General features: G+C 40.8%; 1 protein-coding gene across 5 annotated transcripts in view; it reads right to left on the reverse strand.

Annotated features, from left to right (window-relative positions):
• Window positions 1–204: 204 nt before the first annotated feature.
• The window catches only part of SLC35D4 (solute carrier family 35 member D4), a 57,940-nt gene continuing 31,342 nt past the window's right edge, over window positions 205–26,802 (reverse strand). For 4 of the 5 annotated variants that reach the window (XM_086740725.1, XM_086740724.1, XM_086740721.1 and 1 more), the window contains 3 exons: window positions 25,632–25,725; window positions 4,303–4,367; window positions 205–896 (listed from right to left, as the gene is read on the reverse strand). In XM_086740725.1, the coding sequence (XP_086596851.1) occupies window positions 836–896; window positions 4,303–4,367; window positions 25,632–25,725 (220 nt within the window). In that variant the 3' untranslated portion in view covers window positions 205–835. The remainder of the gene's footprint in view (window positions 897–4,302; window positions 4,368–25,631; window positions 25,726–26,802) is intronic. The other variant, XM_086740722.1, reaches the window with a different exon arrangement.

Here is a 26,802-nt window from a genome sequence, read left to right on the forward strand (position 1 = left end):
TTGAGATGAACTGCCTTACACTCTTGATGAGATTCACTCAAGGTTCATAATCTTTGTTTTCTCTTGCAATAATTTAAGAGACAAACCACTGCTGGGAACAGTACGTGTCCCTCCACCCGCTCCAGTTGACAAAAATTTGCTGAGTTTGAGAGAAATCTTGGAAAACAGGAGAAGAAAAAAAAAAAATACACAAAGAGCAATCACTACAGATACTGAGATTTATTGCAGATTTCCCCACGCTGCAAAGCTGTCAAACCGCCGCAGTTCCAGAAGGGGATTATCTCCAGAAGCCCCATGGCCTCAGTCACCACGCCAGTTCAGACAATGTGACTAGAGACCCGTGTGTGGCAGCTTGCTGCTTACAGAACAGCTGGAGACAAAATACATCCTTCCTGATCCCGAATTCATGGCAGGATCTGGGCTCTGACATTGTTTGGTACAACCTGCTGTCAGCTGCCAACAAAACAACCACGGGCATCCAGCGGCGAATGCTGCTTTTCCTGAGTTCAGTTCCCTGTGCAAGAAGGGAGTTTCTGAGAGGTTCTCACACAGAGCCGTCAGCATGAGACAGTACAGTTTTTCCCTTTACCACATCAATCAGAAATAGTTTATCTTGTGCTTTGAAGCAAAGGCTCCCTAACCATCCTGCCAACTATGCTGCTCTCTTACCAGCACTATTAATAGCATAGTTTTTATTTCTTAATAAAAAAAAAACCAATAGTCTCCTTCCTTGTGTTGGGTTGCACTTCTTAATTCCTGCTGCCGCATTTTATTCATGACAGGGTCTCTAGGCTGCAAGTCAGCTCTTTTCCAGCTGGTGAGATCTGGTTCCTCTTTATGTGCCTGTCCTTTCAGTGTAAACAAGCAAAGCTTCTCCAACTCCACTGATCACAAGGCTGTAAAGAAAGTATGCCACAAATTTAGCATCAGGCAAGTCCTTCTTAATACAATGCCAAACAGCACAATATTAAGAGAAAGATATTATTTTGTCTAAACATATTTCAACCTAGAGACAGTAACCCAGGTGATTTTTGCATCTGCCTTGGTAAGTAAAGGCCAAAATGTCTTATTTAACTGATCTCATCAGAAACTACCCTTCCTATGTTTTAGGGCTGGTGGTATTCATGTGAAAATACACAGGGACAGATCTAGATAGAGGAGGAAAGGAAGGCAGAAGAGTTTGAACCTCATTAGGTTAACGATTCCCCTTACAATTTCTGTTTGTGTTCTATCCTGAAAATTTTCCACTTGACAAACTGAGGAGATCTAACGCCTAGGTTTTGAGGACTGAGGAAATTAGGAAAAAGAATTTTGCTCTGGGGAGATCTCACTGGCATAGTGAGGCTGGTAGAAATTCCCAAGTTTATTTCTCTTTGTGAGGAACCTGGTGAAAGAACCTGCCTCCACCGAAATTGCACATGGGCCCAAGCGCTTCCTTCCTACGCTGCTCACAGCGTAGTGGTGGCACTAGCGCTTCTCACCAAGACTCAGGCTAGAAGCAGAGCTCCAAATCAGGATGAATGCTTTTACGAACAAAACCATTCACTGAAATAAGCTATCGGCTCACTCAACCCATGCAATAGTTAATAATCCCCAGATCTCCTCTGCTATCTATCATAGCTGACATGAATATGGTGGGATACCAACTCATCTCCCCTTCTGTAACAGTGCAAAGCTAAGTACTGACCTTTCATTTTAGCCTCATGGCTTAGTTAGCTTATGAAACAGAAAAGCTCCTTAATGAACTTTATAAACACAACAAAGTTCTGTTAAGTTCATTTCTAAGAGGGCTTTTTTTTTTTATTTCTTGGGAAAAAAAGGCATGTAAAGCTGAAGGCTCTCTGGTCTTTAATAGTATTACACTCACTTCTCTCTTAGCTTTGGTGAGCTGTTTTAAAAAAAAAAAAAAAAAAAATCACATAATTGCCCTTGTTCCCGAGAGGAACACACATCATATAACAACAGCACAGTACCTTACAATTACAAAGGAAACAGCCCTGGAAAATTGGTGCTAGAGACAGCCTGTAGACAGTCCACTGTGGAGACAGAATACCTTTGGATGTGGAATTACCAACAAGGAGCAAAGGGCTGCCAGGGCTGCAAGCTTGGAAAAAAAGATCTAAAACATATGAGTCTGTCTGCCTGTAATCACTAACAACCTCCGAGCACTTTTCTCTGGAGAGGGTTAAGCCCCATGTGTTGCCTGGATTTCAGCCCCAGTTACAAACATACCCTCTGCATTAATTCTGTTGGAAGCGAAGGTTGGATAATGTATTCTTTATTCTCAAGAGAAAAAATCCACTGCATATAGGAAGACCTAAAACCAACAAGGCCTTAGACATGACTCAATTTTTTTTTGTTTGTTCCTATAGATGTGTTGTTTTCCACAACATTTTTGGCAGAGACTTTAAAAAGAAACCTATCTCTGACGTATCATTCTAAAAATTAGACTGGCAATTCTGTACAAAAGATAGTAAACTCTACAGCCCTGTTCTGTAAAAAGGTGCCTGCATCTAAATTGTTTTTTAGTATCTTATGTCCTACATCAGAGAAGAATAATTCCTTTCTGAAGGATTTTAAATCTCAGGTATCCATCTGCCCATGCAATCCAGATTACTAGGCCAATAGAAACCATCTTTACAATTTCACGATGAAGCAGAGCAAAAAATATGGCTAGATGCCAACCCTTGATTTACCTTCGATTTACCATCTGGCAAATCCTCTGGCTTCAGTTTATTGTGGGGTGACAGCTAACTGCATTTGCCCATCCCTCAGAAATTAACATATGATATTGTCCATGACAACACCGGAGCAACACTAAAAACCTCAGTGATAAATGATCTCATGAGTGCTTTGCAGCTGCTATCATCTAACAAACTATTTCCAGAGCTTTGCTGATAAGCCAAGGCACTGCTGATGCACAAGCAATGACAGAACTCAAATAAATAAATAAATAAATAAATAAACAAATGAAATTGTTCTCTTTTGGCACTATGAGAATCAAAACATAACAGTGGCCTAAGGGCTAAAGCGAAGTTTCTTTTGAAGATACAGATGTGTTCATCATTTATATTCTTTTCAGTGCATATAGGGCATGCAGTATGGGTGCAACTAAACGGGCCCGTGTGCTCACATTAACAAAGGTACACATGGTTTTTTAGCACACGCCAGTGGATACATACATATTATAAAAGCCTCCCTCTAGGCACACACATGATAGACCTGCACAAACACATGTAAAACAGTGAGGAATGGCAAGGTAGTGGTCTAAACTAGGAGTGGTTTAGGTACACTGACATTAGTACAGCCTTCTACACGTAAATGTATTCCCACAGCTAAAAAAATTACATGACTTATTTTAGTATTTGAGGGTACATGTGCCTAACATACATATGGGGATGCATATTCACACATATGTATACGGGGCTAGTTTAAACTGAGATTCTCCTTCCTGTAACTTCTTTTTCACACCTAAGGAAAAAAAAAATATGCTAATTCCATTCAGTGTAGAGCTGAATCTTCAGGATGGCAACCAAACTGTGAGGGGAAAAAAGGAAGCTTAAAGCTTTTCAAAAGTAAGTAGATTTTTATTTCCAACAACAAATCTGTCCTCAGAGATACATACCTATGTACATATCTGTATTTAGTTGCTATTTGCATTGCAGAAGCATTTAGGAGCATCAGCCATGGGCTGGGATTGCCTTTTGCTGGGTGCTGTACAAACACAGACCAAAACTACTATCTTTTACTAAAGGAGTTTGCACCCCAATCATTTATATTACTACCTAAAAATTTGAGGTTAGATAATCTGTAATGAGTGGCCACATGTTACAAAACCCAGATACAGCTTTGGAAAAAGTTTGTTATTTCAGTTTTCTATTATTTTCATTTTATGCATTCACAGTACACACTGTGTTAGGGAAACCTGAATGCCCTCTATTGGTTAAAAAGATGCTGTCATCAAACCATGACTCCCATGTTTTATTTCCAATTCCACCACTAATTTATAGCATGACTTTCAATGGGTCATTTATTTGCCTATTGCATCCATTTGTCTAGCCGTAAAACATGCTGAGTGAATTGTGGTGAGGCTTACTGTCCAAAATGTCCATGTTCTCCCACAGAGGCAGAAGAAACTCTTCTATTTGCATTACTGTACTGCATCCATCATTGCACACCTGGTTCTCCTTACATGCAAAATATTACTGGCCCTAATAGAAACTGACATTTAAAAAGTATTTCCATGTGAAGCACTGTGTAGAAATTTTTACTGTTAAGAAAAAAGCTCACGTAGACACTTACCAAGAAATTGTTAGTACATTGGCAGTCATGACAAAGAAGAACGGTGATAAGCTAGCAGTGATAACCTGTAAAATTGAAAAGAAAAAAAAACCAAACCCTTGTGACCTTGTGATATCACAAATGAAAACTAGAATATATTTGCTGAAGTAGATTTCTGCATGCGCAGTCACATTTTTGTGGGGGTTTTTTTGCTTTGTTTTCTTAACCATTAGATTTAGTACCTAAAATAGAATGTCAATGGACAGGAGAAACTCAATGAGTCTATGCTGAAGGGTGAGACATAGCTAAACACTGAGCTTCCACGCTGGCCCAACCTTCCTCCCCTGCATAAGTACAGAGACTACATACAGGCACCTCCTTTTCCTTCTAGTCAGTGGGAGACAGGCCAAAAACAGCAGAAAAAGACCCAACAGACTGGGATACAAGAGCTGCGCAGCCAGCTTGGGGCAGGAACCTGGCTGTGGGGTATTGCTGGGAAAGCATATGCAAAACATGCTGGTCGTTAGGCTGGGAAACCAATGGAGAAAGTAGTACGACAGTCATGCATCGCAGTTTAATTTTGACTCCTACAGAACCTGAGACACAGCAGAGGCAGGGCAGGGAACCAGAGATGAGGGTCCCTTATCACACATCCCAGCTGGACTGGCCTGGAAACCTCTTAGCTTTTATTTGCAAACAGCAGACTGGGGAGAGCAGTGAGATCCCAGGCTTGAAAAAACTTATATTTCTGGGGAGAAGGAGAGCTTGAAAGGTGTTTGTGGGTGTAGAAAAGCCAAAAAAAACCCAACCTGAATAGGGTATGGGGTAAAGAAAAACAATGCAACTTCAGTAAGGTTTATAACACAGATCTCTCATTACACCAAGGTGTCCTGGGCAGAGAAGCTGGGGACAAATACCTTTATATTTTCACAGTACTGATCGCAGAAACAGCCAGTTCCCAACATCCAACGGTTTGTAACAGATCCCTGCCTCAACAGCTATGGAGCTACCACATCTGCAGCCTGCGTGCAGTTTTGGACATTTTGTTGCCAGATGGATAATGTAAAATGGAAACAGTTCAGAGAACAGTGACAGAGTCATTAGATGGAGGGATTGATTTTCAGTCAACAGTTAGGATAAGCAATGCCTGTGGGAAAGGAAGATGTGGTAGTGATTTACAAATACTTGGGAAACACAAGCACTGAGGAATGAAAGGAACTACTTAGGATAATACAAAATTGCCCAAGGAAAAAAGATGAAATTAAGAAACAAAACATTTAAACAATTATCAGCTAAGATTTCCTAATCGTTGTTTGTCTAGTTGACTCCCAGGGGAGACAGCAGAAACTTCATTCCGTAATCTATTACTTGTTAAAGCACTACTACATGTGCAGCAGGGAAGCAAATGCCATTTTAGCGTTGACTCTGTGCACCAGACCTTGCACTGACAGTTTGTTAATCAATACCCACTACATTTGTTACGACTGCATTTTAAAAGGCAGGGCTCTGAATCTGTCTGGAGCATCATCAGTGCAGGATCACGAGCAGCAGCAGATGGAAAAGAGATGGTTGTATGTCACTTCTCCAGCCCCATTCTTACGAGTTAGCTGGAGAGGGGACAATAATCTAAAGCTAGCGGTGAGACCACGCAATGGCAGTAAGCACCACACAGGAACGGTCATGCTCGATGGGGACTATACTGTGGCCTATTTCAGGATGTTCTCTCCTTTAGGGAGATTCAGGCATGCAGATGGTTTTTTTCTTCCTAAACTTTACCATAAATCACATCCTGACTGTTGTCCACTTGGTTATAGCACAAGCACCTTGCAGGGGGAATGAGGCAGCAGATGGAAAGACACCACAAGACTACAGATCCACTCCATTCCTGCACAGCATCAATGCAACCACAGACATACCTCCTGATACAAACTATTCATTCATCTGACTTAAGTATCTGCACACTGCCTACCACAGTAACGTACAACATGGGCAATACTGTAAAGCTCAAAGCTGACAGAAAAAGTGAGCTTCCACTCCAGGGGAAAAATCAAAGATGTGTATCAGCTCTACCCCTGCAGCCTTGTATGTATACATGCAAGCAAACATATGACTAAACAGATGCACCCAAAAGAGACTGACAGAGAAGAAGTCGTCACAAATTGAGAGTTACTCTTCAAAACCCAAGAAGATGGTATTGCAGCTGTCCACGTTCAGGTCACACCTTGGCCTGTCTCATAGTCATTTGCAGCCAGAGAGAGCTGACACCTCCTCCAAACAGTGGAAGTTCACCATTCAGGAGCTGAATCTTTCATGCATTTCACCTAAATACAGCTCCTAGGCTGGATTATCCATCAGTTCAAATGCAGCACTCTATAAAACAGAATCACAGAATCATCTGCATCTTGTTCTAGCAGGATGGATTCTCCCCTTGCACACCTTGCAGCAGCTGTGCTGACCTACAAGGAACGATTTCTCATTTACATCAATGATTGCAGAATTAACTGCATGAAGCTTATCTCAGGCTAATACTAATTTATTACATAAAAATATAAAATATTAATTACCAACAATGTAATGGAACTAACGAAGGCTGGCAGCTGTGGTATCTACAGAGCATTCTTTTCTTTAAGCTGTTCTCCTGAAAGAAACTGAAGTGCTGTATTTGAGAAGTGACACAAGTTAAAGTTGTGTCACCCACTCCCTTGTAGAGTTCTGTTTATTAGAAACTTGAGAAGAGGCCAAGAGCAGAGAAACAGCCATTTAAGAGCTCTCCGAAAACAAGCCTTATCAAAAACAATACACCATTCTACTGCGATCATCCCAAACCTCTGCAAAAATGCAGGCTGTAGCCTTTTGGACTATTATAATAGAACACTTTTGTATTTTTGAAAAATTATGTAAGAGCCTCTCAGTGCCAAACAGAAAGAAAATGTGGGTTGGAAGAGCACATGAAGTAAGAGTGTGTAAGGAAAAAAAAAAAACCAACAAACAAAACAAAAGGAAAACACATTGCTGAAACGTCCACCTTTGATTGTTTATCTAAAAGAGGAACACATTTAAAAATGAACAACAAATTTTTAGGGAAGTTAACCATATAATTTGTTCCAGAGGAGGAATCTAAATCTAGGGACATAGTTCAGAAGGTAATTTTCCTTCAAGTACATTTCAGCATTTTCCAAAGTGGTTTAAGTGCACATTGAGTTTTTTTTTTTTAAAAAAAAACCACCTACATTGATGTTCTCCATGTTCTTTAAAAAAACAAACCACATCACGCTAAGTGCAGTAATCTCTCTTTCTTCACTTTAAAGGTCACAGTTGTCCTCCTAGGCATTCAGATGCCTTAGGAAAAGGAATGAGCTTGCAAGACAAAAGAAAACAATTAAAAAGGCAAACTAAGGTCAATTATTTCCACATATATTTTGGTGCTGAATCTTTAAAACTAGGAGGTGGAAAATTTTAATTAGCTGTAACCAGCGTATTTTTAACAAAGGTCCCCAAGCTTTTGACATACAGTCACTAATTCTACCAAAACATACAGACTGGATGGTTGAACCCCAACAATTTCAGAAACAGGAACAGCTCTATGGACTCTGCCTACCTACTTGCTTAAAGGAACTGTGACCAGGCAGAACTGCAAAAGCTATTTTAAAAAACATTCACACTGTGAACATTTGTACAAAATTCTGAGTTTCCAGTGATTAGGAAAAAAAACCCAAGTGTAGCATCATTTAATAAAACATTTCCATGTGAGCTGAAATTGTTCCTGATAAATCATTTCAAAGTCTTCCTTGCATAATAAAAGAAGGAAAAAAGATTGTTTCTTAAAATAAATTTAATGTGTCACTCCATTGTACTGTGGAAACAAGATCAACTTAAAGGAACACTTTATTAACACCTATTTGCCTTTCTCTCAACTATTTCTATAGGTTTCAATCACTGAACTATTTACAAGTAAGTTTATGAATAAACAAAAATCTAGCCATTTCAGAGTGTGTTTGTTATCTTCATCAAAAACAGTCCTAGCTCTTTACAACATGTATCAGCATCGAAGGAAATAAGTGTACCCTTGTGATGGATCCTTACCTGGCACGAGGTCTGTGTGTAAGAGGAGAGTGGGCTGACCTTCTGCACTCCTGGAAGACACAACTTGCAGAAATTCATCAGCCCAGCCCAGCTTTCCCTTGATGAAACTGCTTCTACGCTAACACAGCCAGTCTGCTTGAGCTAGGACTGCAGATGCCACCAGGGAGAAGAAAGATTAGAGCAGCAAAAGCTCTAGGGTTTGTGCATTAGAGAAATCATGGCCATCAAAGATAACTTATCAGAAGCTGGTAAGGCATGAACTATGGTGAAGCTTTTAGGAAGGATCATGAGGAATCACTTAGAAGGAAAAAAGTCTGTTTCCTCAGTAGGGAAAAGCCTGAAAGTCTGAGCTTTGGGTACTGGTACACCACAGCCTGGCAAAGCAGAGGGATGCAGAGCTCCAGAGTATTGACCTACAAGAAGTGGTACAGTCAGAAGTTTCAAACTTCTTGGTTACAAGAGTTCCACACAAAAAAGGGTGAAAACTTCAGGCATTCCCATCATTCTGGGAACCTAAGACAGGCCCAGATGCCATGTAACACCCTGTACACTGCTTACATCATCATTTACATTTAACGAGCTGTTCTGATGGACAACACTGTGCCCAACTTCAGAACCAAAAGAGAAGGGAGTCGATTCCACAGGTCCAGACTTTGCTCCTTATCAGGTTGAATTACTGGCAACAAGAACAATGATGGCACTGTTGAAATGCTGGATAACAGACTAAGATTCACAAAGCAGAAATATCCTAATGTGTGGAAGAACTTGTTGCACGGTAGGGACAAATCCAGCTCATAAAATCACCCTTGCACAGGCGAAAAGGAGGTGTAGGAAATAATGTGCTCTCATGCATCTGCATTTGTAAATTTGCTTTAGTGATTCATGAGTGGAGGGAGGTGCTATTACCACTAGCTTTAAAGAGTTCCCAAGGAACTTCGATAGACAGACCACTACACAACTCACAACGTGAACGATCCCCTCCAACAGTTTGACATGTGGCTTGAAGACAAGAGATGGCAATGGCATCCTAAGAGTTCCCGGTCTTTGACGAAGCAGAAACTTGAATCCTAGGAGATACAGAAATGTGGGACTTTGCATTCTTTGCTGCCTTGCCTTCTCCACTGACCAGCTGTTGTTATCCCACAGCATCTACAGTGTCAATTCAAATCAGCCAGCACTGGCTAGATGAATCTGTCGTTCTTGACCAAACTATCGTTGATCCCTTCCATCTCTGGCTTTACAATTACTTTAGAGAAAGATTTTCAAGCTGCAAAAGCTGGCTGTAGATTTTGAGTATCTGGCATTTCTGAGGTGTTCAGGAACATGTTGTTTACATAGCCAAGAACACAGATGAGGACAGTTTCAAAATTTAGATTCTGATTTAATCTTCCTATCTGGAATGGAAAGATATGGGGGATTTAGTCCAGACATGACCATGGATTTGTTAATATTACAACTATACATGTGCATACCATAGAAAAAGTATGTTTCCTCTGATTCACTGTTAAACTGCTAGAAAGTTAAATGTCATAGTTCTTGCTACAAGTGAACACAGAATACTTTACAAAAGTTTTCCTTAGTCTATGTACACAGAGCCAATCCTGGTAACCTCACTTCCCCAAACTGCCAAAACCTCTGTCCTAACAAAAACGCCTATTTTTTTCCAAAGATAGTGTTTTGAAACGGCTCATCAAGTTCACTCACTGTGAATAAATCATTCTATTTATCATCAGGTCATCTTCTCAAAACATCAGGAAAAAGCTTCTGATGTACGTAACCTTTGTTTTCATTCTACTGTTGGAATTAAAGCAATGTCAAGCTTTTTATAGACATAATATTTGTTTTGTCCCTCTTCTGCATGTTTTAACCAGCTGCTAAGATAATAATCAAAAATCGCCAGGGAAATGGATCACTGTTAGTGCCACTGAAAGCAGCTACATCAAGATAATCCAGTACTACCAAAAAAAAAAAAACCAAAAATTACAGCAGGTAAACAGTAACAACACACACTCTTTTGTTTCTTGAGGGAGGGCCACTGAAATAATTCCCCAGATTTCTGACTTACATCTCTTGTATATATGTCTACTTGAGAATAAGCATATGTACATACGTGCACACAAAATGTTATGTCAGGTCTGGAAATGTAGCAAAAATGAAACAAAAATATTCAGAACAGGAAAAAGAAACAGTTAATCTTTAAATGCCATCTTCTGTATTGATTAATTCACATGAATTTTCTAAGCTATTAACACAATTTCTCCTTGTTTACATACATTTTTCATCTCAGCTGGACTACAAGCCATTGCTATCTAGCTCTCCCCCACGTTGCTACATCCAAAGTTAAGGCAATGAAACATTGCCAGATAGGTAACTTCTCTGCACCTTAGCAAGAATACTTTGATTCAGAGAGATTCAGCAGCTACAGAAACAGATGAACAAGGCATTGACTGGGACAGCCAAATACATGAAAGAACGCCATGGGACGTGGAACTCCCCTGTCTAAACCCTGACTAAAGTGGTCCAGCATGCACTGACAAGACTTTTTGAAATAACCCAGACTTGAGAGAAGATCTTTGTAGAGCCTGACTGTGAAGTTTCACAAACTGCAGAAAGTCAGCAATGAACAACGAGAGGCACCAATGACCACCAGTAAGATCACCAACTGTGGAAGGCTGGGACAGGCACTGGATACGTGCCATCAGTGGGCAGCAAAAATCCCTGCTGAAGATGAGATGTGGTACACGTCCTTACTCACAAGAAAGAGGACTAGAACTGAAGTCAGGTACAACCAGACCACTTGTGAATAGGACGAGGCAAAAAAATAAAGTACAAAGAAAACATTGAGAAAAAATGAATATACTATTTTTCTCCCATGGTCATAGTCAAAATAAAGCACTACTAACAGCTGCAGATACTGTGCACAAACCTCTGGTTAAAAGAGATACAGCAAATGGAGGCAAAATTCCTCAGACCAACTCTCCTGTAAAGCCTCCTTCCCCTAGGTATTGATTCAGGTGTATTAATCAACACATTGAAACCACCCGTGAGAGTTTTCAGCTTTGTTCTGAGGGTCTGTTGTTATACCAATGAAAAGGCAAGACAAAATACGCTGCTTAACCTAATGGCTTCAGCTGATAATACAGCCTCCTGAAGGCGCACTACGAAGAAATCCACGGACAAAGAAGGATTTTAAACAGAGACACAGCTTTTCCAAGGAAAAGTAATGAAAAGCTTTAGCTTCGAACCACCAAAATAATCGCTGTTCCCTAAGGAAACAACAATGCCGTGAACCTGTCTGAAAAGCTGAGTAGCCCAAACAAGGGAAAGAAACAATCCAAAGTGAAATCCATTGGAGGAAGGGGGAAAGCAAAACAAGTTTTGCTCTCAGTTCTGCTCATTAATTTAATGCTAACTTGAGCATGTCTACTGCTTTACCCTCACAGCCTGACCCAAGTGCAGACATGCCCTAAGGGTTTTCGTTCCCTGAAAAACATAACTGCAGACTGTCAGGCTATGAATTCAGTACACAGCACAATGTTTGTGCATTACAGCATACTTACGTGCACATTGCTCATAGGTGGACTCTGCTCAGCTCTCCCGAAGGAAGAAAAGCCTTTAACCTTTAATGGTTTTAAAATAGAGGGGGGTAGATTTAGATTGTATATTAGGAAAAAAAATTTTACAATGCGAGTTGTAGAACACTGGAACAGGTTGTCCAGAAAGGTGGTGGAAGCTCCATCCCTGGAAACCCCATCCCCAACCTGATCTAGTTGGGGATGTCCCTGCTCCTTGCAGGGGGGTTGGACTAGATGACCTTTGAAAGTCCCTTCCAACCGTAACCATTCTATGATTCTAACCCTCCCCAACACATTTCCTTGTTCAAGAGATGCATGGGCCTGGGCAGCGTTTTTTACTTAAAGGCTAAGCTGGTGATGCTGACACCATGGCAACGGTGGCACCATGGCAACAGTGCTGGAGTCAGCAACTTCATGAACCACACAGCTTTGATCCAGCCACACAGAAGTTTTACCAGCTGCTGTAAATTTCTTTGAGATCCTTTATTTCATATTTGCCTAAAATATTTCCCTGCACAGATCTCTAGTTTCCCTAAGCACATTTTTCTCAAAGGAGGTTTGGTCACTCTCTTCTGCCCTTTCCTTACATTTTATTTCTCTTTATTTTTTGAGCATTATTAAAACACTAATGGTAAATTCCAGAGGTTCTTTAAGAACACCATCAGTTCCATATATTGTGACTCAAAAGCAGCCAGTGCTTAAACCTGCCCTGGCAGTTAAATAACTAATGACAACGATAAAACTTAGTTGTAGTGTAAATGAATCTACCTGGTTTTCATAGCAATTAACTTCTGATCCAGCTTAAAATCAGCAACATGTTGCACTTAAAAATAAAACATACTAAAAAAAGAGGGTGAGGGTAGATCAAATGACAAACACAATCTGCAACCTGCCCTCTAAAATGTTTTCAGAACAGAAGCAGTATAAATGTTTACCTCTAGCAAAATCATGAGATATTTTTAAGGTAATTTTTTTTTTTTACCTTACCAATACCCCAAACAATAATGTCTGTATCACAGAGGAGTATTTCTATATAGCAGCTTTTCAACTGCTATAAGAAAGCAGTTTTTTAAATTATCCCCTGTATGTATTTAGAGGGCAGATAATCCTCTGCATTTCTATGCCTAGATACTCATACACAGTTCTAGTATTTAGGGAATTAGGTCTACATCCTCTACTTTCGAACACATTTATGAAGATTTTCTCAGTGCTATTTTTCGTATGTTCTTTTTGATTCCAGGATGGTCATTGACCAATATAACCAAGACACTGATCCTGCAAGTGCAAGACTGAAGCAATAGGTGGTTGTTTCGGCTTCCTTAAAGTCATTCATCGTCCTGTCCTATCAGATTAATACACTGTCAAGGATTATTGTATAATCCTTTCAGATTAATATGTTACAGTAACTATTTTTTAACCCAGAGCATTATATCAATGCCAAGAGAACTGCTGAATTGTTGTCTAACTTCATCATTCTTTTATTCCTCATAAGACAAAGGTGGCCAAGCTATTGTTCTTGCACCATATGCAGCTCATTAGCAGTTTGGCCGCGGGAGAAAATGAGCCATTAGGGGATACTGAAGCTGTGGTTACGAGGTCATTCTGGAACCCAGCTGCATGCCCAGCCCTATCCTACAATCCAAAAAAGCGCATCTGTCTCTTGCTTCTGAATCACTTCTAGAGAACCCTCTGCCTTCACCTCTTTAAGGTATGCGGTGCCTGTCTTACAGCTCTCAGCCATACAAGGATTTAATGTATAGCTAATTGATAGCCTTTCTGATTTTTGGCAATACCTTTATTTCCTTGGTTCTGCACTGCCTCTTTCTCTTTTTAAACCTTACAAGAGCCATCACAGAGAAAGATACAGTAATTCTTTTACGTTGCAGAGACACCTCACAATAGCTAAGTACAGAAAGTAAAGAAAGATATATGGGTTACTGTGTGTAATTAGTAAAATTTCTGTAAGAAAACTCTCCTCTTATGAGAAACAGGATAACATGGTCATCTTTACAATGATCAGACATGAACAAGACAAGACTTTTTCTTTTCAGAAAGGCCTACATCTATCAATGTGTAAATATATATCTATACCTGCATTCATATATAAACATATACTATACCGTGCACAGTATAAACATACATGAGACAGGACTGAACTACTACAAGCACATTATAACTCATTTTGCTTTCCTACAAAAACAGTGAAAGACATATTGAGGCTTTTTAAAAAAAAGCAAAACTCTTTGCCCCTTGTAAAACACTAGATTGAGTTGACAATTATGGTAGCTATTCCTTTTTGAGCATCAGGTAGCCACCCCACCCTACTTTCACTCAAACACAAACACCAGACTTTCTGTCATAATAAAGAGAAAGCCAAAACAAGAAGCATTTGCCCTCCGCTGCTGGAGATAATGGTCAAAACATACATTTCCCCTTCCTCTGACTAATGAGATAGCTGGTAAAAAGTGCACCAGTCTTCAGCCTATATAGTGCAGAGTGCTTATAGTACAGAATTCAATTTTAACAGTGCCTCTGTTCATATTTAAATATTTATTTTAAACGTGATCACTGGAATCGTAATCCAGATACTGCTTTTACTCTCAGTGTTCTGGTTCTGTATTAAGGAGACAAAGGGAATACTCTGCACAACTCACGTCCATTCTCCCCGAAGCATGCTTTGCTGATATGGAAACACTATCAATCACGATTCAAACAGGTGTGCGTACATGCACCAGACCAACGGCATCTGTTCAGGTCAGTTCTGCAAACGAGAGGCACAATCCATGCCTCTGCACGGGGCTGAAGCAGCTGAAGCTTCATCAAGCAAAGCAAGGACAATAAAAGTCATTTAACGAGGGATTCAGGAAGGCTTCTTTAGGCCAAATAACTTTGTTCTTCCTTAACTTTTGCCAAGAAGTGCTTTGTCCGTTCTTACTGCTACAAGATTGACTGCTGATGCACATATATTTGATCAAAAGCTGAAATATATTTGTATTTCCAGGTTATACCAAACTTAAGACCCAACATCTCCTGTAAATGCTTCACGCATTATAATGCTTACCTGTACTTTTCCTCTGTTGCAGCCTCTTGAGGAGTCTCTTTTCCTTATATGCTGCCCCATTACTGCAAAGGCCTTGAACTGCTCCTGCTATTTAGTCTTTCCCCGAAACCTCTGAGCTCAGAAGTTGACAGGGCAATGTGATTCATCATCTTGTTCTTATTTTATGAATTATTAAATATTTGTGTAATGGGGTAAGCATTGCAACAGCAATAACAACAGCAGTGAAGTGCTCTGTCTGTTAGGATCACAGACACCAACTGGAGAGGACCAAGGGTTTGTTTAATCAAGTATTGGTTGATGGCAGAGAATTCAGGAGAATTTATGATCCTCTCCTAACGCAGCAAGTCTGCAGTGGATGTGCACTTCAGAGAAAGTGAGGGATTTGCATCTTGACCTTAACTTGATACAAAACTTACATCCCGTGGCACGCAGTTTTTTAATCTTTCCACTCCTGTCCTAGAAAATTTTCCACATAATGTCTGCTTCTGCTGAAATTGCTAGCAACCTAGTCACTGAAATCTTTTAAGCAGATCTGAAGCTGTAAAAAATATACACCTCTCTTTACTTTTACTCAGTCAATTGTCTCAGTATTATCTTCTGTTTTATGCCCGGAATTTTACTGGTCAGTAATATGGTATACCGTGCTAAAAAATTGGGCTTTTCTATCTGATTTGAAAAGTATTGCTTTTCAGTTTTGGGGAGCAGCCAGCTGTTCTAACACTCTGCTACTGTAAAATACCGCAATAAAATATACTTCGTCTTATGTTAAGCTCAGCAAGAGCTACCCTTTTGGCATTCCAAGTTATTCTTCACCTCATCTAACCCTTATGAAATCATGAAATCGAGATTACCATAAAGAGACAGAGAAGGCTGATAACTCAGAGAAGAGGACCATGCTTTTCATTGTCACACTTAAGCCGCGAATTTAACAGGCAAACTGGCAGTTTGCTACGGGTGGCTGGCACAAAAGGAGTTGGCTACTTGAGAAGGACCGAGCTCAGCATCTGCCTGTGTCTATCTTCCTCATAAGTGCTGGATGCCAGCGGGTGGGCCAGCAGCCAGACCAGGCAGGAACTGTTACTATAACTGCCTTGCAGTATCAGGACCTTTGATTAAAGGCCGGAGAGGAGGCAATTCCAAACTCCTCACAGGTGGACCATGACCTCCCACAGCAGTGGTTCAGTGACAGCTCAGCTAGCATGCAGGAGAGAACTGAAAAAAAAAGGCTAGTTCCAGCAGGCAGAGTGTAAAGCTCCTGGCAGTTGGGGTCCATGAAGAAAAGGAAAATTAACTTGAGTTTCCTGGAGGCAGAATACACTGGCACTGTGGAGGAAGACTATATTTTTAAGAACAGACTGCTCAGTGGCTGTGATAATTCTTCAGCATTTAGCTACTTTATGTACATCATTTAATAATTCTTACCAAAGTCCAAATTAACCAGGCTGATACTTTCAACCTTTGTCAGTTTGTTCTCTCTCAAAGTGCTAGAGAACATAGTTCAAGGGACTACAACTTCTGAAAGAGAACAGTGAGGCAACTAAGACAAAAAAATGAGGCAAAAGGCAGATATGTTACAGGCTACCCCAGTGTGTTTCCCTGCATCACAAGAACTGAATGTCTTTTCAAAATCAGCTGGACACTCGGTCCAAAGCAATTAGCTTAGGTGTAACCCTGTACCAGATAATACCTTCACAAAGCAGACCAGAAGATTGACAGCAGAAAATACCTCCAGGAGCAACCTGGGAAGCCAACAGTGAAGTTTTCTTTTCCACACAGACATCAGGTAGGTGAACACCCACCTAGCATGCACTCCAAAGCCAAATCCACAACTGGCTTAAATGGCCCAGATGAGGACTGGCCCGTTGTGCCAAGACTGATCATATCTGGAGTACCTTGCTGTAGAGAGGGTTGCTGGTAAGATGCTGCACACATCCTCAGCGACTGCTCTTTCCATGCTAGATTGCCCAAAGGTCGCGGGCTGAACACTGCAGATTGAAGCCATTGCCAGTTCAAGACCTGTGTGTTTTTTGAGTGCATCTTCAAACCTCTTCTTGCCCCCAGTATCACTGCTATAAGAGAACAGATCTTGAGCATGTTGCTTTACTTATAGATGGAAAGCACAAATGTTGCTGCAAGGGCTCAAGGATATTGTTAGAACCAATGAGGATGCCTACCTTAAGGGGAATATTTCAGTGAAAAGCAATATAAGGCATTTTTCCATTGTTAAAATCTATAGAAATATGTGAAGCACTTATGTTCCTTGTCAACATGATCAGATGTAAAACATTTTTCTGTCATGACTAACTCAGAACTCTGTGGAGGATATCGCTAGTATCAAAAATAGCATAGGAAACTTTGGGATGCGTAATCAAGTATTTTCTAAAAATCAGTTACCAAAAATAGCAAGTTTCCATCAACCTCTCTCCCGCATGACACTTACAGTCTTGGTATTTCTGTGCATGTCTGAAGTCCATTTCCTATTGTATTTCCCATCTCACGGCTCCTTTGGGAAAACCTAATTCATAAACAAGCAATTCCCAGACCAGATAACTAAATCTCCTTGCTGACCCCTTTCCGTACAACCCAACCATAATAACAGAGACACAGTCTCTGCACTGCCATTCTCTGGTGTGTTTACCCTGTTTTAGTAATGATGTAATGGAAAGAAATCAACATGCTATTATTATTATTATTGTTATTATGCTAAGGACTGCAAGGAAAAATTGGTATTCTTTAAGGTTTTATTTTTCCATTCAAAACCAGAAGTCTTTCTTACCATTCACTGTTAACAAAAGGTCAAAATATTCCACCAGAAACCTTAAAAAACGTGATACTTGAAAAAATGTTTTTTTACATCATTAACAGAGCTAATCCATTTTGAACAATGCCTTTTATGAGCAATGTTACACACTCAGCCCTGCGGCCTCAGCAGTCCCTGTGTGTCCCATGCCCGGGTTGACTATAGTCTTTGGCCTCCCATTCCCTCAGAAAGGGTGAGAAAGACTCAACAAGAAGACCCATTTCCTTCTGCTCCCTTAGAACAACCATCCATAGCAACATGCATGAAGAGAAAGTTGGACTCTGCCCTCTGCCTCTCCATGCTAACCATGGATAGGACGAGAACAGCTCACAGTCATCTCCTGAGACTGTCTGAAGCCTATGTGATTTCCCTGAGCACCACATATTCCAGGAACCAGACATAAGCCATTCAGCTGGCCTCCTCCAGAGCCCTATGGCTCTTTGATGACTCTTGTCAAAAGTAAAAATCTAATCCTTAAAACGGGTATAGAGAGTGGGATTGAGCAATGAACGCACTTGAGATTTTGCAAAGATTGGTTGTGAGTTGGAGAGGGAGAGGAAGAGAAGGACACGAAGACTTGTTTCAGACAGCAGCAGCTTGCTAACCTGAGAAGTTTCTGAAGAAAGCAACCTGGAATGTGACACCAAGTCCTATCAGAGAGGTCAATGATCAGGCTCAAGATTTGTGAGGCGGTTTGATTCCACCCATGAAGGTTTTTAAGAATCAAAAAGGCAGCTAGTGATCCAGATCCTGAAAAGATCAAGGAACCAGCAAGGAAGAAGACTGTGGCAATTTTTGCTCATTTTTTGAAGCCTAGCCTTCGGTAGCTTTGAACCCTTCTACATTAGTATGTTATATACTGCATGGTTCTCGCATACAATTTTGGCACTTACATCAGTACAGTAGCGATGGAAACAAGTTCCAAAACAGTCCTCATTCTTTTGTTTTTCCTTTGTCACACTTCTGATTCACCTCCCAGCCTCAGCTCTCCATGTGTAAGTAACTTAATCTAACAATGAATGTCTGCTGAGACTGCATTTATTATATCGAGCACACATGAAAATTGTGCTGTGATACTACCCCCAAGTTGCAATACATAACTTTATGTACGTATTTGTGTGACCATGTCATGCCCAAAAGCTGTGTGGCTGCCATTTTCAATGGATACACAACTGCAGCCCTATGTAACACCTCTTAATGTACATATTAAAATTTTCCATTACCTGGAGATTCAAAATCTCCGACAAGTCTCAGCTGTTCTTACAAGACAGCTTCCTTAAATCGCATTAGTGCCCCCAGGGAGCCCGTGCCGCTTAGCTTAGTGGTCATGTAGCACACAAAGGAGTTGTTATGGAGACTGATGTCTTCTCAATAATTATATTGTGTAATTAGTGTTGGATGCTACAATGTAACTATCAAGCTGTCTCCATGGAAACTATCCAAAAACCTATACTTTTAAGGTTTCAGCAACTGGTCTTTTTTATAGACCCTGAAGATGCAGTTAAGAGCACACTGATTGCTTTATCTGCTCGTCAAGCTCAGCTGAGAAAACACATTTTCTTTTCCAAGGTATTTGCATAGTCCCCATGGTGAGTCATAGGAATCAAATATATGTGTCAAGAATAAATGTACATATTTCATACAGTGAGGACCAACTACAAATCAATAAGGATTTTTACAATTTTTAATTATCGTTATGCATATGTGTGTGCATATCCACATGCATGAGTATACAAGGTGCGTAGATGGAAGAAGCTCACTTCTACTTTGATGAACTCCTTCTTGGCATACTTGAAAGCTTTAGGGTCACGGAAACTCCCTCCCTCAGATTAGAGATGCACTTCAAACCACACTGGTGCCACGGAGAGCACCTACCAGCAGAGTCTGGTCAGCTCTAGCACACAATTATCCCTCTCTCCCAGATCTTTGGCTTGCAGCTGCAGAGTTTTTCCAGGCTGGGAGAGCAGAAATCTTGAGACAGCCTTGCACGCACTGCAGGATCTTCACCAAGCGCAAATGCACTGTGTTTATAGAACTTCTGTGGGAGTTTATGACATTTCTGCATAAAGCTTTATGAGGTCCAAGCTAAGAAAGCAATGTGATTTTCAGCCAAGGATCTCACTGTCACTTTTGCCTGAGCACAGCAGCATGCAAAGACGACACTACTTCAGCCTACAGTATAACCAAGTGGGCAAGTGCCAGATAACCAAACACATTCTTGTTCTGGTTATGACATATGTACAAAAATTTTAAACAGATTTTTTTTTCAATCCAGAATCCTCTCCCACTAGGGCAGAGATGAAGAAGGAGAACCATTTGCTTCAGAAGGTACCAATGGGAGGACTCTTTTAGAGTAGCACTTATTTCTGCAAGTAAATAGCCCTCAGCACAAGCAAGGAACTGACAGTCTGCACCAGAATATTTTACAGCACTTGCATGCTAAATAGCAGTGAGAAAGGAAGTAAGGATATACAAATAGGAGCACATGCTTTACCGGAGGTTTTAAGACTGCAAAAATGTGGAAAAACATGAATTTGTTTTATTGCTCTTGGTTGGTTTGCCCCTGGAATTAGAGCACATAAAATTCTCATGTGAACTGCTATCTGTGAAGAGAGGTGCAGTGAGCATAACTAGGCTAGGAACCCCTGAAGACTTGCAGTTGTGGCCTCTCCATTTTATGAGAAGCAGGAAAAAGAGATTTTCTGCTTTAATAAAAAATATCAGTACTTTTCCAATCTTTAAGAGGGATATAATCATTTTTTTTTGCACTGACATGAAAGATGGATCCAATCTATCCATTCTCTTCAAGACACCATGGGGACCAAAGAAGGAGATACACAGACACAAAATATAAAATCAAAGACTACAGGAGACATTCTGAATAGCTTTTATATATTTTGGGGGAGGACTAAAACTGCTGGGGTATAAGAACACTGAGCTACAGTTAGGTATATATGACCTAAGGATAAGACACTCTTTCAGATGCTCCTACAAAAGTACTTTTGCAATGTCTGGTAGCCAGCATTAAACATCGGGTGATCTGGAGCAAACACTTCTGAAGTTAAGAAACAAGGAACCAGAGCAGACCAGTGTCTCCAACACTAGAGATTACAGAATGGAGCATGGGATGGCCATACAGAAAAGAGCTGCATACCCCTGATCAGATTAATCTAAATTTTCTTCCAACCAATGCATGAGAAAACCAGTGTAAAGCTCAATGCAACTTGTTTTCAGTTATTCAACTTCATTTCTACAGAGGAGGGAAGAAGAGAGTATCAAAAATCCACTTGCCACTGACCTTCCCATTTATTCTTCCTCTTTATCACAAGCTGTCTCAAAAGGTTCCTGTTGGAAACATGCAGAATTCCCTACTACAAGTTTATTGGGATAACACTAAACATGACACGGGAGCATGAATTCATAAGTAACCAGTATCTTGCTGAAGAAATATTCTGAAATACCATTTCCCCTGCTTCTATTCATGATTTAAATTCTTTGTACTGCTTAACTTTTAGAGACACTCATAGGTTTCATCACCAGATACAGATCAGTAGCCTTAACCTAAACAAACTCACTGACAGCACTGTTAGAGCTCATTAGCGTTTTCACCAGATGCTTCTGTCTGTATATATGAGCATCTCCAGTTTTTCGTTCCAGTACATGACCCATTATACCAGCATAACTTTCAAATTAGAACGAGAAATCTCAGTACAGCTTCAAATCCTTGCTCTCCTGGGGATTACATCTGTGCAAGGCTATGACAAAGCATTCCATATTTCCTGAGTTTCTTAAAAGTTTTTTTTTTGTTTTAAAGATCACTTCAGCGATTTTTTGGCATTTCTCATAAATCTATACAGATATGACTAATACACACACTATTTGCTTTCACAGCAAAAGTGCAGAGAGCATTTGTCACTATAAATATCACAGAGAGCTATATAAACAGATGAAACCTGTGCTTCGTCTGTCTCTGCACAAAGCAATGCTTTGACACGAAAGCTGTCAGAAATCATTACGGGGAATAATTTAAAAATGTCATACAATCATTAAGTTGCTGCAGCCAAAGTAAGTATCATAAAAACAAGTTACGACCCAGCTCCAGTTTTTAAGTGAATGAAAAATTAGAGGGCAGGGAGGCCAAATATGTGGGCTTCACAAAGAATGTCTCCTTGAATCTGCAAAGCAGGCCCGATCAGATCTCATGGTTGGTTTATCGGTCTATCGGCACTTAACAATAAATGAAGTGGTGGCAACGATCTCAGCCCCAGCTCATCAGTCACACAGGTACAAAGCATCCAAATGGAAAACAGATTTTCTGATTCCCTGCACCTCCCCGGAGGCCTGCGCTGCTGTCTGAGGACTACAGCATTCTCCTTTCTTGGCTCATTTGCAAGATAAACATATTCTGGCCTCAAATGCTGCTCCTTTCCAACTGCTGGTAAAAACTCCAGTCAGTCTGAGAGATTAAGAGGATGATCTAGGGCACTACTCAATCCAAGAAAAATGCTCATGTGGAAACGCAAAGCCGTTGTTGTGAACAGAGTTTTTTTTTTCCACTGGATCTCATTCTGTAAGTCCAGACTCAAATAGCCTCTATCTTTGTTCTTTATCCACATTAACTTCCTCCCTTTTCTTTTTTTTTTTTTTTTAAAACAGAAAGGAGTCGCACACTTGGATTTAAAAGATTTTTATAGTACTAGTGAAGTACTCCTTTCTGCATGTATGATGGCTTAAGATGTGATTGAGACAGCCCTCATACCCAGGCCATGTTGGGCTGGATCGGTATGTAGCTTTAACACTTCCAAACACCTGCAGGAAGCAGTGTTAATGAGATAGAGAGGACTCTTCTTAACTACCCCATATATAAATTTATGGTTCCTTGTAATTACAAGATACCTTGTGAGAATTTTGTAGGAGTTGGTAGATCAGAGCCTACCCTTGTAGGCAAGCTCCAGTTCAGTTCTTCTTTTCTGCCTATCCATGTCTGTCTCTGCAGTCTCTTTGGATCCCTGTTCCAAAACTGGTGTATCGTGTTTGCCAATTTTTCAAGCATTCCCTGACTTCTACCCCAAAATCAGCTGCATTTCAGCACTCGGAGCAGCAGTCCCTCTGTGCTCCTCATGCTGCCTCAGATGGGTATGACTGAGCCCTAAAATCATTCTTATAGCAAGCTTTAAAACACTAGAAAAAGACACTATGGAAACTGCTAGTTTTGATAAAATTATTAGTGCTACAGACAGATCTCATGTCCTTATTACTTACTCCCCTCCTTGAACTCAAGACAAGACACATAATTTGAGCACTGGGTTAGAAGATACAACAGGAAAAGGACTAATACGCTCTGTTACAAAAAATACTTCTTAAGCAAGATAATTAAGCCACGCACATTAACACACACATACTTTTAAGGCTGAAGAACAGATTAAATTATCATAGTGACACAGGGACAAATCCTTAGTTGCTCTAAAGGCACATAACTTCATTGACAACAGCGGCTAGAACAAACTTTGTCTAATTTATGCCTAGAGTTGGCCAAACCCCCACAAATCTAGAAACTCTTGAACTTTGGGAAAGCTTTGATCCAGTCCAGACTTTGTGGCTCTGATCCACTTCAGCTGGGAAGGACCCAAATCTGCTTAAAATATATTTCACAACATATCTTTGCCTGCATTTTTTTTCAGATAGGTCATGAATACCACACGTAGAACCATCTCTCCTTATTCACAATACCTACTAGCAGAGCCAGCTATTCCCATCTCCAACCCAGAATGTTAAAAAAAAAAAAAAAGAAAAAAAAAAGAGAAAAGGAGACATAACAGCAAGCTTTAGATCAGCTGACTTGCTGCTAAGGAGCAAGAGGAAAGCTAAGGTACTAAAATCTGCACAGTCAGAATGTTTGGAAAAAATTAAAACCGGTGAGAAACTATGCGACTCGTACAGTGTGGAACAGCTTGCAAAACACAAAATGAGCCATATCACTCCTTTTTTGTTATCCCCAGAAAAACCAGAGACTCATTTGACTACAGTTTCTAAACAAGCATATTATGCAAGTGTACTTTTTTTTTTTTTCTTGGTAAGGTAACAGCTTCATTCACTGTAGTAGGAAAGCTGTGATCACAAACCACATAAGAAGGTTGTGGTTTTCAGATGACCTAGCTGAGAGTGGTGAAACTAAGTAAAATCTAACCAGGGAAAAGGAGCCCAACCACCTCTTCTGACTGCATTTACCGCTGACAATTTAACAAATGAGCTGTTAATAACTTAAATCAAGTACAGCCAGGCCCTAGATCCACAGATCATATGATAATTCCTGTAGGAATGGACCTCAGGAGGTCAGACGGGGTTGCTCAGGGCTTTGTCCAGTTGAGTCTTGAAAACTTTCAAAGACTGAGACTGCACAGCCTCCCTGGGTAACCCGTGCCCCTGTCTGACTTGTCCTATGGGTGAAAAAGCTTTTCTTTATGCCAAATTTGAATCTCTCTTATTTCAACTTACACTTGTTATCTTTCACAGCCCCACCCCCCACCCCCGACCATGCACCAGTGTGAAGAGCCTGGATCTGTCTTTATAATTTCTCCATAGCTTCTGGGTGGCTGCTGTTTGTTAGGTGCTTCCAAAGCTGTCTCTCTTCCAGGCTGAACAAGCCTGATCCAGCAGCTGCTCCTCACAAGGGAAGTGCTCCAGCCCCCTGACCTTCTTGGCCAAACTTGCTCCAGTTCATCAATGTCTTCCTTGTATTGAGGGGCCTAAAACAAAGGTCCCTAATCCAGATGTGGTCTAACAAGTACTGAGAGAGAGGCATGATCACTTCCACCAATTTACTGCCTGTGCGACTATTAGTGCAACACAGGATATTTCTGGCCTCCTTAGCCGCCAGGGTACACTACTGGCTCATGTTCAGCTTCCTTCTACCAAAATCCCCAGGTCCTTTTCTGCAGAGCTTCTTCCCAGTCATCCAAACCCCAGCCTATATTATTGCTGGGGGCTCCTCCTTCCCATGTGGAGGGCTTCACATCTGTCCTTGCTGAATTTTGTAAGATTTCTGTTGGCCCATTCCTCCAGCCTGTCCAGGCGTCCCTGGAAGGCAACCCTGTCCTTCAGCATGATTGACTGGTCCTCCCAATTTGGTGTCCTTTGCAAATGTGAGTGCACTCTATCACCTCTGATTCTTCAATAAAGATGTTAAACAGGATTGGTCCCAGGACAGACCCCTGTGCTATTCCAGTTGTCACAAGCCTCCAGTTAAAGTAGGAATCATTAACCTCTACCTTCTGAGCCTGATCATCCAACCATTTTTTTTTACACATCTAATTGTCTGCCCATCCAGACTGTAACAGTCTAATTTGGATATAAGAACACTGTGAGAGATACCGTCAAATTGTCAAGGCAAATGACATCCACCACTCTCCCCTGCAACGACAGCAGTGGGAGTTCTGGTATGGAATTTCAGGGAACTAGTTTTAACTCTTGGTGCTGGGAAGACACACTGGAAACAATGGCTGGTGCACACACTCTCTGAAGGAGTATTCTTCTCCAAAATACTCTTGGGAAGTATAGATTTGTATTAATGGGATTCAGCAGGCCAAGTCGTTAGCTGCAATGATCAGCTCAGCTCCATTAAACTCAGCCTATATTCAGTATTTCATCTCAGCTAACGATGTGGCTTATAATGTATCCAATATTTATCACCACAACTCTATGTGCAGGGTGCACTGACAGGCCCTAGGAGTGTCAAATAGGAACAGCAAGGGAAACTAAAGAGATGCAGAAATTCCTCAGTTCTCCAGGGAGAAGCACAGATCCACGGTGTTCCTGTGATAGTCCCTCTTACCTTTGCAAGGAAATTCCATGCTGCGTATTGCCCTGAGGTTGTGCTGCTTTTTAGCTTCACTGTGTGCAACATCAGAAAGAATCCCAACAGTCCACTGCAAGGGATGGGGAAAGCTTGTTAATAAAGTCTCTTAATTTCCACTAAACAATTCTTACAGGCATCTTGGTTTTCCTAATGCAGAACTGAACACTCACCCTTCAAACACCGTTAATCCCATTCGGAGAAAGCAAGCTGGTGGATAAAGAGCTTACATTATGTCCAGAACATCTTAGGTTTTGTTCAGTTAGTGACTAAAGTCTGAGTAAAGTAAGTCTGACGCTCTTACGGCTGGACTCTAATGCACTTGCATAATCAGAAAAGTAGAGATTATTGGAAACATGAGGTAAAATATTAACTTCAGGCATTGAAATGGCTCTGAATAAAGGCAATGCTAATTTCAACAGGAGCCACACATGTTTGGCAACTAACTCACTTCAACCTCCACAGAGCCTTGAACTGAAAAAATAACCACTGGAAAGTTTCTGCCTGAAGCTATCAAGCTGTTCAAACTTCATGAAGCCTAAATTCCAATTAGGAAGTCAAATACATCTCCACTGTATAACAAATAGACAGATGCCTTAGTAGTGCTGGGAACAGAATACTTCAAAGCTCTCTGCTGACAATGAAGTGAATTTTGATTCGCAGGTCATATAGGACAGTAGTCCCCAGTGCTCCTGGAGCCAAGACTACTCTTAAGGAAACTCTGTTCCACATCACACTGGACCTCACAGAGCTTACAAGCTTTGGCTCTGGATGTTATTTCACTTGTGACATACTTACAACCCATTGGTTGTGAACCAGTGAAACAGTGTAAACCAGCAAGCCGGGAACAGAAAAGGACTTAAAAATTTGCAAGGTACAAATTACTGTGTGGCTGGTTGAGAGGCATAAGAGGTTACAAAGTGCTGTGGGAAGCTGCATGGGAAAGGAGATAGGATCAACACAGCACACAGACGGTGAGGCAAAAAGTGCCTTGGTATTGAAAGAAGGTATGCTGTTCTGGATACTTGATGCAATGCAGTTGGTGCCCTCTCTGCAATAGCAGGAAGAGTGGAAGATGGTGGCTCCCCAGGTCAGAAGTTCCATGCTGGGCTTCAGCACCTCAGCCAAGTGCTGCTCCCTGCTCAGTACA

This window comes from Chlamydotis macqueenii, chromosome 2, assembly GCF_036417535.1.
Source record: "Chlamydotis macqueenii isolate bChlMac1 chromosome 2, bChlMac1.mat, whole genome shotgun sequence".
NCBI lineage: Eukaryota > Metazoa > Chordata > Aves > Otidiformes > Otididae > Chlamydotis > Chlamydotis macqueenii.